The following is a 10,903-nucleotide window of genomic DNA, read 5'->3' on the forward strand; positions in this document are numbered from 1 at the left end:
TACAATCATATTCAGAGACAAGTACAGCTGTAGATCTGATTTGTCATGTACATTTGTATTCATTTTTGCTGAGCATAAATCATGACCACTGTCTTCCAGATAGGTTTCATGGAATTCTATTTTGAAAGAATGTGGCATGCCCATCTGTTACCCTTGCACCAGGAAATAATCACCACTTAACATTGAGCAAGACACTTGAGATGCCCTTTTCACCAGAGGTGACAATGGTGTCGTACACTATTACAGGTATGATTTATAATCCCGAGTGAGGAGTACAGTATTAAGTCTGCATGTTACTTTTTTCTTCTTTTGTTTTGTATGGGCAAACCTTCTCTCTACTGCATGTACTTTAGTTGGGGTTGTCAAGCTCTGAATTTCAAATGAAAATATTTTGGTGCAAAAGATATCTTATCTTGTTTGGTGCCTCTTTGAGGATTTTTTAGTGCAGGGTCCACCTCTATAGATACAGGCAGCAGGGTCTGCAGAACATCTTTTAACTCTTAATGTGCCAGGCCCAAAACCCCTAACGTGCCAGAGGTTTTTACCTAACGCCAGAATGTTTCGATACTGCACTGACAATGCAATTTAAAACCGCCATATCTCTGAAACTATTGACTGTTTTGAATTGAGTTCTACACAATATATATCAAGAAATGTTTGTTCTTTCGTGTCATGTAGTCAGTTTGGCATGATATCTATCTGAACCTGAAATATTGCAGAAATAATTGATACATCAGAAAAATTATTAGAAATTTATGTGTAGTATGGAAAAAAAGAGTCAGTCATGTTTTTTCTTCAATAGAACGCTCCCTTGACTCTGTGAGAAAGTTTTAGAGCAACATCTCCTCTTTCAAATGATAACAAAATTGCGTTCTAGAAGTGTATGATTCCAAAGATACTAGCAGTTTATTTTGTCTTAGCAATTTCTCTTTCTGCCTCAGTAATTCATTCCCAAATCTGAGTCCTTTAGTCCCAGATCCTGTATTTGAAACTAAAGTGATTGTCCCGGGCCCAGGAAGAGTGTCTTTTGTCCACTTGAGAAGGAAGAGCCTACTAATCCTTCTTTTGTCTAAGCGGACCACTGGAGCGGGTACTCTATTGAAATCGGCAGGTCTTTGTCCGCGCGCAATTCCTATGCTAGCTTGGGGACAATTAGAGACGTTCACCAAAACAAAAGGATGAAAGACTTGACCGACGACCCTCTTTGAGGGACAAAATCAAAAGAGCTTCCCGCAGGACAGCATCCAAGCGGAACAATGCGACTGGAACCGCATAGACAATACACGCAGAATCATACACACATGTGGTTTACCAATGAGACTTTTGATCCATACACATCTCGCAGAGGGTGCGCTCGCTGCGGATTTTCCCGATGCGAAAAAAATACATATAGCTGAAAAATCGTGTAATTACTCAAATTTTTTTAATGTAAGCATGCTCACATTTTTATTGGAAACGATGGCTATGCTAATCAGCTACCACTACATATCATGGCAGTTTCTTGGTGTAACGCATTACGGTACCAGAAGAACATAAATGATCAATGCTTTTCTCGCTCTTCTTAGTTGCCGATCGGCGACCATGGCACGTCAGGACTAAGGTCGCCGTTCGGCGACCATGGCACGTTAAGAGTTAAAGTGGGTGGTGGGGGGGGGGGGGAGGAGGTTGTGCTGCAGGATTGGGCAGGAGGTCAAGGGTCAATGGTACCCCCCCCCCCCCCCTTAGTTGATGAGTTGGGTCTATACTCATCACAGTACTTGCTGGACATGTACTGAGAAACTACATTGTATGCCAGCCAGTTTGCCCATCAGCAAGCAAACCCCATTAAGGGTCAAGGCAGAAATATTTACGTATCTCCAAACTTTTTTGTTTTCATAGATGTTCCCCGACAAGGACGTGCCTGAGTTCCGTCGTGCCGTCACTGACCTTTTTGAGGCTGTGATTCCCTTGCACCAAAGGATTCTTGAAGTCATGGCCATGGGGCTTGGATTGGTAAGCCATTTCTTGCATATAATTCTGTGTTTTCTCGTGCTTTCACTAACTTTCTGAAGAGTAGATACAGATGTATAAGCCTTTATTGGTCGTACCTTTTTAGCTCACCTGAGCCGAAGGCTCAAGTGAGCTATTGCGATTGCTCTTCGTCCGGCGTCCGTCATCCGTGGTGCATTGTCCGTGGTGCGTAAACTCTTTACATTTTCATCTTCTTCTTGAGAACCCCTTGACCGATTTTTACCAAACTTGGCAGGTAGCATCCCTAGGGGTATAGGATCTTAATTTGTTCAAGTGGGCACCATACCCCACCTGGGGGGGGGGGGGGGGGCCCAGAGGGGCCCAAACCCCCAAACTTAAGGAATCTTCAAAAATCTTCTTCTCTAGAACCAGAAGTGATAGAGCTAAGTTAATACTATGAATTAGTACATTGATTACTGTAGTTTCAAGTGTGTTCATGGTGAATTCAGGGGTGCCCCCCTTGGGACCCAGGGGAGGGGGTGGGGAGGGGTCCTAATGGGGCCCAAATTGTACATTTTCATCTTTTTCTTGAAAATGCCAATATGAATTTTCACCAAAGTTGGCAGGTAGCATCCCTTGGGGGAAAGAATCTCATTCCCATCGAATGGGCACCATGCCCCACCTGGGGGGTCCCAGGGGGCCTAAATTTGGACGGAAATCGTAAATTTTCATCTTTTTCTTGAACACCCTATCACAATTTTTTACTAAACTTGGCAGGTAGCATCCCTAGGAGGATAGAATCTCAATTACATCAAATGGGCACCATGCCCCACCCCCACCCCTCTCCTGTAAGGAATATTTACAGATTTTCTCTGGAACCAGAAGTGATTGAGCTAAGTTGATACAATGAGTCAGTATATTGATGACTGTTGTTTCAAGTTTGTTCATGGGAAAATCAGGGGTGCCCTCCCCCCCCCCCCCCCCCCAACCCCTTGGAACCCAAGGAAGCGGGATGGGATGGGGGTCCAAACGGGGGCCTAAATTTTCATCTTCTTGCCGAAAACAACATAATGGATTTTCACCAAACTTGGCAAGTAGCATTCCCATGGGGATAAGATCTCAAAGTGTTTGAATGGGCACCATGCTTTCCTTGGGGGCCCCAGGGGGTCCAAGCCTACTAAATTAATGAATATTCAATAATATCTTTCTCTAGTTCTAATCAAAAGTGATAGGGCTTTAAGTCCTTTTTTCCCCCCAAGCTGCATAATCCAACATTCTAAAAGTACAGTGTACTTGGCAGGTATTTTTACCAGTGTGATGGAATATGTAAATGGACTCCATGCCCCCACTCTCAAAGCTACCCCCACCATAAGTTTCCATTGTTCTCAGGTAAGAGTCTGCAAGAATGCATGGAAGGTGAACTTGCGATACTCAGGTGAGCACGTGACCCCCGGTTCTCTTGTCTCTTTCCTGTTATAGCTTATGCAGTGATTAACTCTTTATGTGCCATGGTGGAAACCCCCTGTGTGCCACGTTATTCTAAGACACGAAGGTAGTCATGCTTTGAGAAAGAATTCTGTATTTCCAATTTGTATAACTTCTACAAATTTCTGTTAAGATGGGCATAATAGTAGGCAAAGTTAAAGAGGAATGCCAAGCTTTGTTTCGATATAAATTGTATGACGACTCTATTTTCAAATTTTCTTTTGAATGACCAGTTGCTACATTACTGTAAAGGCATGACTTTTGCACATAAAACCGTGACAGAAACTTAGAATGTACGAGCAAATCTAGTTAGGAACATCGCTTGATAGTCGATCACCACATAGAATGCAAGCCGTATATGAGAGGAACAAAAGCTCGAGAAACGATTTCATTGTGCCGCGGGATTAGCAGTAATTAGCGGTTTATCGATCGGTCTTGGCGGCTTTGTTTGTTGAGCAGAATATGCGAAGTTGGCATGCCGTCGACTGAGTAGGAAGTGCAAACATGGCACATAAAGAGTTAATTAGCCACCCTTAATAAAGAAAGCGATGAAGCAAAGTTCACATTTGTTGTGAAAGCCTTTTCAATCAATTATAAATAGACGATGTATGACAAGTCTTTTGGCGGAAATGGTATTTGGCCAATGGTATCATCCAATTTGAAGAGAATTCTAATATTAACAAGGTCTGTTGCTTCACAGAAACTTTTAGTCGTTGTCTTTGGACAATCATTAAGCTTTCCATGTTTATACATTGATAAAAATCTGACAAAGATCTGCTCACTTCAGTTTAAAAAAAAACAACACACACTTGAGAGGTTACACATCTATTCAAGGTTACTTAAAGTATATAGACATAGTCTACTCGCAGCCATGATCTACTTTTTAGCCTCTTAGCAGGCAGAGAGATTCAATTAAAGGTAGAATATCCTCATGATTCTTTTTTTTTCTGGGGGGGGGGGGGATTGAGGTCTCAAACTGAAATAAACATTTTGCATCTAACCCTTCATCCAATGCAGCATTGTATGAAAAATCTCAACAAAATTTAATCACCTTTGAGATAATAATTATCATGACTTGTGAGGTACAATGTATTTTAGAATAATGAGCAGGATATGAGTTTTATGATTGACAGTCTTACTGCCTGTGACATCCCTTGCAGTTGGACTACTACTCATGTGCTTTTGCACATATTGACACCTCCCTGCCCCCATAAAGTGTCTGAGTTGCAGAATTATTAAAGGAAGGAGAATTTTGGGACCTAAATGTGAAAATAGTATGCCAAAGCTATACAGCTGTGTACCTTTCCCCCTCATTTCTTGTGGAAAAAAAGTCCAAAAGAGGAGGGAAAAATCTACAATAATGATGTTACCACTATGTGCGTGTTCCTTCCCTTCCACGAAAAAAAAAAGGATCGCCATTACCTCACCGAACGACATAAATACATGGGAACTGCTAAGAATACAGCCACACTGCGCACGCTCTACTATCCGCCCTTGACCAACGTAGAGGTCAAGAAAGACCAGGTGCGATGCGGAGAGCACTCTGACTACGGCGGCATCACTCTTCTCTTCCAGGACACTCAGGCAGGCTTAGAGGTGACATTTTTTTTTTTTTTTTTTTTTTTACCAGAACCATTGCTCTATTTGATACTGAGTTGAATTACCCACCAAACTCTTGTTATGGTTTGACTTGCCTGGTGTAATTAATTCTAATTAGATATTTGCTAATTGAAAAAAAAAAACAGATATGAGTGTCACTCCAATGATTAACCTTGCTGCATTTGAGTTTCACTATCACAGAGTATTAGAGCTGATGCAGTTTGTTGGTAAGCTATACATGCATACAGTAGAGATGCTACCATGAAGAAATTAAAAACTGGAGGTTGTTTTGGGTTGTGTTTTTTTTTTCTTCTTTTTTTTTTTGTCATGGCACATTTATGATTGTACATAGTTTGCTTTCAGATAATTTCCAGAAGTTTGAGCTTGTGGTCACACTACAAACAACAGTGCATGGGTACACCACACAACACAGTGCAAAGTTTTATTAGAAGTGAGGAACTTCCCGAACGCATACAGGAACATTTGCTTGTTATTTCAAGCTTGCCATCACACTGCGCTAACTACATGACACAAGCTTTTGGGTAGTGAAACAGTTTCACATGATGTGACCAAGCTAACGTTTCATATTACCATGCTGTACTTTTAAAGGTGAGGAACATCCACGACAAGTGGATCCCTGCCGATCCAGTAGAGGGCACTGTTGTCGTCAACATTGGAGATCTTATGCAGAGATGGACATCTGACAAGCTCATAGCCTCTGTGAGTGAGAGAGTGTCTTTTGCTATCCTATCCTGTTATGTAGGATGTTAGCAAAGTTGGTTTCTGTTTACCACTCGAGTATGATGTCAAAGCCGTCCATTGCTGTGGAAACTGGTTTAAAACAATCTCAACAAAAAAGAATAATGATAAAATCTGATAATTGGAGACAGGGCTATAACCTTTGATCTTCCAAACCATACTGCCAATTTTAGGATTTAGTTTGAATGTAGCAAATCAGATGCTATTAATAATTCTGCAGCCAAACTAAACAATGGCACATCATAAAAATAGGGCTCAAATTAAAGCTAACCTTTTTTTTAATGCTACTTTGTGAAACATAAGTTGTGAATACTTGAAAGGCATTATTACCATTTCAGATGATGCAAAACCCCAGGTTTAGTGCTTCAAAATAGTTCTAAAATGTGAGTTAGGGATAGAAACAACCAATGTGAAAATTTGAATTGATATAATCAATGTTAAGTATTGTTCAACAATCTACAGTAATGGTACATTGAGAAAAATAGTGATATCTCGTTATATATTAGGCTTTATTGTCGAATTTTTTATATGGTAGGATGTGTTATGATACAACTGACCTGCCAATATCAAATGTGATATCTCGAACGTTTTTTAAATCACTGCTCCCAAAGGTAAACAGTACCTTTGAGATTAGCGTGAACAGATACAGCAATAAACTGCACAAATTTTGGTCAATGGAAGGGTTAGATTAAAAAAGAGAACCACTGACATTTGGCTTTGGAGGATTTTGATTCCAATTGTTTGTTGTTGTTTTTCTGCCCATTATTGTGATAACAGAAACATCGTGTGATGCTTCCGGTTGAGCAGATTCAGCTGCAGAAGGAGCGTCAGTCCATCGCATTCTTTGGCCACCCCGACAACGGGGTCATCATCGAGTGCATCGACAAGTCCAACAAGTACCCACCCATTGAGAGCGTGGCCTACCTGGATGAGAGGTTCAGTGTGACGTATGCAAGCAGCTCAAAGTTGAAGACGTATTGAGAAGGTTGCTGAAACACACTCCAAAGAAGGCCTTGCACCACTGAGACTGGTGTAAATCTATATCGGTGCCTGCCTGGCAGAAGGGCAAGAGCATGACATTCCAACCATTAAAATTTGATATCGGTTTTTTGACATAATTTGACAGAGTCTTGGGGGCTCTTTTGTATGATGTAACTATCATTCTTTTTTTTTCAATTTTGTTGAGCCCACAAGCTGTAGGGCCCTTCTACCAGGCAGGAGACATGCATTATTTGTGTCGTTCTGTACATTCCTGCCGCCTGTTCTTTACTCCCCCCCCCCCCCCCCCCCATTCATTTCTAATTTCTGATTTCACTGTTTTTAGATGAGGAGGGTCTGTTTGAAGGCTTTGGACCAGCGTGTGGTAAAGCGTCTTTTGTCCTATTAAGAGAACTGGATATGTACCTCTGCATTAAAGGTTACTGCCAGGCAATTACTTTGTCTGTGCTATATGGCAGATGCACCACTCATAAGCATGTATCTCAAGTAACGGTATTTGCATCTCATAAATTCCTACTGATTGCACAAAAGGACAGCATTTGTGCCATCTTTTGCTGTATCTTGTAATGATACATCACTTAATGCAAGTGATAAAACTTTGAGCAATATGTTATTGGCCCTAGCATGCATCCTGTTGCAACCACCATGCAGGCATGCATGATAACATAGCTAGTCTATTCCTACTGTATGTGTATGCATGTGGCCAATGCTTCAATACTTTTATTGATACAGTGGACTGGATAATTCAGAAGCAATAAGCACTGAACGCACATATATCATAAAGATGCACAAACATAAAATGGTTGCACATTGATTGTATACTCCATTAAGTCCATAAATGCATAGACTACTGCATGATTTTTTTTTCTTCTCATAACTGGCAGCCATACGATGTTTTATTGGTGTGTGCTTTTAAAGCGAAACAAATAAGCAAAAGTATTCATTATCCCTTCAAGTACAGTCTGAACATTGATGAATCTTAATATTACAATCAGCGTCCATAATATTGACCAAAAAATATGTCACTGATTCAATTACTAAACTTAGGGTATACTTTTTTCACTGTTAATGACCATGTTTATGTAATCATGAAAGAAAAATGGAGGCCTGGAATGATTTGTGTTTGAGTTTCACAGTAGGAACAATTCTCTGCGTAAGGAATGATTATCCTTACAAGCAAGCAACAACTCAGAGTTCTCTCTGAAGGACCAGGCAAAGAAACTTTGTAAATGTCTTGTTTAGGGGTGCTACTGTCACTGCCATGAGACTTGAACTGATAACCTCTTGACACTGCATCTGGATTCAAACCCACTGAGCCACTAAAGGTCCTCAAATGAGAAGGTATGTGTGTGGACTTTTATAGATAGATAGGTAGATGTTCTCATATTTTCTTGGAAACTTCAGTGTTTTGAAGTAGGCTTTAACAAGGCTTGATTCCTTCTTCGAATGATGATAATAAGAAAATGTGCTAAGTGGGGTACCAGGCATACTACGTTCCAGAGATTTTTGTGCCAAGAGTCTGGTATTATGTTATTTTATTCATATCATTTTACCTGCGTGTAAAATGTGTGGCTCTTATAAATTTCTTGCCAATCATGAATTGTCTGTAATCATAGCTCAGTCTTTATCTGTCATAAGTTTTACTCTAGTGATGGTGTGTATCTTGCCATTATGAAATTTTCTTACGCAGAAAAGAAATAATTAAAAGTCATTGTATTGTAATCATTTGTTGAACTGAAATGGCAATCAATTGTGACCAAATATTTACGAGTACAGTATAGTGTATAAGTTTGAATATGATATTGCTTGTACATACAGTAGTGACTATGGGGTAGTTTCTGATAAAATAAAAAACTAAAACTAAAAACAAAAACAAAACAGACAAACCTTCTGTTCCTTCATCATTTACAAGAGGCTAGCTGCTTGGTCAGTGTACTCCTATTATAATGAACACAGATATAACAAAGCTGTTGTCTTTGATGAAATAAAGAAATCAGGTCCCACAATTATGTCTACTTATTTTTATATACACATGTAATTCATTATTCAGCCATGACAAAATTTCTGTACGTCATGAAAGAAAACTGCCAGATCGGAGGACTTCGTAATAACTGGAGTTGCCTGCATACAGTACATTGTGTGCATTACAAAATATGCCACAATGAGAGAAGTTGGTTTTGGTCAGCTGCTCTGTCCTATGTATGCACATGTTTCTGGAGGGCAGCATATTGTCATAATTATTGTTTAACACCAAGTACCTGTTGAAGCTGATGAGAGTTGGAAATTGAGTCATCAAGAGTAAAGCGCGTAGGTGTTGCTGTAACGTTGCCTTCGTTGTCTTCTCTGCGAAAAAAAAAATAGAGAGAGTCACACCATACCCATGATGTTCATCTATTAAAGAACAATAGTAAAATTCCCCTTTGTTTTTGTGGGGAAAGGTCTTTCTATTCCCATTTGGTGCTAGTTTGATAGGAAAGAAGCAGAATGTGTAGGGATGGAGGGTATCCCTATTAGAGGAGAGAGAGAGAGAGAGAGAGAGAGGGAGAGGGAGTGGACAGAGGATAGAGAGGGATAGTCTCCCTGCCAGTTGTTACTACACTGTATTTCGACTTGCCTACCTTCTATTGTATAGTGTTCACGCTTTAGATACTCCACGCTTTCAAGGTAGTTGGTCCAAACAATCTCTAATAAAGAAATTGTCACCTGCTATTCAGTGTCGAGTAGTGTGGAACATTCTTATCTATTGACTAATATCTGGGTACTATTTACAGTTCATCTATCACATTTGGTGTACTTCATCGTTATTGTACAATACTCAAATACCGTGTCTTTGTCTAAAATTATCCTAATTAACTTAATTGTAAGTAAACCATAACCCACGGAACCATGATTATTTCATGTTACTCCTATTCATAATCATTGTTTTAAGCTCCATCTTTTTTATCATTGTTTTATATATGTATATATATGCACATGTATGCAATGTATTATGTACCTTTAAAACAATGCTCAAAGGACAAGGTGACCGAAAATTTGTGATTCCAAAATAAACCTTTTTTGGCATAAAAAATGAACAGTTTTCAAGAGTAAGTCCTTTTTATGTTCTCCTGCTCTTAGTATTGTCGTGATTGTTAAAAATATGCATTAAATATACATATATATATATATATATACTTAAAGAAATTAGACTGAGGCGGACGTTGCTCTCGATCTTGAGTCTCCCTTTTTTTGTCAAGCTTTTGGCCAGTCATATCAGGCCTTCCTCAGGATCTACCAACAGAATAGTTATTATATGAATGTGTCATATAATATGTCATGCAATTTCGTATATTACCAATCTTCTAAACATTTCCTTTATATACACAAATCAATCATTCAATTCAATACAAATATCCAATCTAACCTCATCTCATTATCAAAATAACATCATATATCCAGAAAAATATATAAGAAGATTCTTATGTCATAATGCTGCCATATAATAATCATATTTTCTCATAATTCTTAGCATAATAATCAAAAAAAGAATCATATACATATATAATGTTCATATGTCTGTTTGCATTGCGTATATGTATACATACACATACACACACACATGTATATGTTTTTCTGGATATATGATGTTATTTTGATGATGAGATGAGGTTAGATTGGATATTTGTATTGAATTGAATGATTGATTTGTGTATATAAAGGAAATGATTTGGAAGATAGGTAATATATGAAATTGCATTACATAATATGACACATCAGGTTATTCATATAATAACTATTCTGTTGATAGATCCTGAGGAAGGCCTGATGACTGGCCGAAAGCTTGACAAATAAAGGGAGACTCAAGGTCGAGAGCAACGTCCTCCTCAGTCTAATTTCTTTCAGTATACAATGTATATGCAACCAACAATGAGGCACCGCGCACGTTTGGGACCCAGGGAACTATCTCTCGCACTATATATATATATATATATATATATATATATATATATATATATATATATATATATATATATTTATATATATATATGTGTGTGTGTGTGTGTGTATGTGTGTGTGATATATATTACATCATGTTACAGTAGTATTCGTGATGACCGTTTAAATGATAGAC

At 38.9% G+C, this 10,903-nt stretch overlaps 1 protein-coding gene across 2 annotated transcripts in view; it reads left to right on the forward strand.

The window, feature by feature from the left end:
* The window catches only part of LOC139735332 (uncharacterized), a 29,458-nt gene extending 22,684 nt beyond the window's left edge, over nucleotides 1-6,774 (forward strand). For both annotated transcript variants that reach the window (XM_071646078.1, XM_071646079.1), the window contains exons 5-8: nucleotides 1,879-1,992; nucleotides 4,846-5,031; nucleotides 5,644-5,754; nucleotides 6,571-6,774. In XM_071646078.1, the coding sequence (XP_071502179.1) occupies nucleotides 1,879-1,992; nucleotides 4,846-5,031; nucleotides 5,644-5,754; nucleotides 6,571-6,774 (615 nt within the window). The remainder of the gene's footprint in view (nucleotides 1-1,878; nucleotides 1,993-4,845; nucleotides 5,032-5,643; nucleotides 5,755-6,570) is intronic.
* The last annotated feature ends 4,129 nt before the right edge of the window (nucleotides 6,775-10,903 follow it).

The sequence above is a fragment of the Diadema antillarum genome, unplaced genomic scaffold, assembly GCF_040938485.1.
Source record: "Diadema antillarum isolate AM-2024a unplaced genomic scaffold, OU_Dant_1.0 seq00000570_RagTag, whole genome shotgun sequence".
NCBI classification, from domain to species: Eukaryota; Metazoa; Echinodermata; class Echinoidea; order Diadematoida; family Diadematidae; genus Diadema; species Diadema antillarum.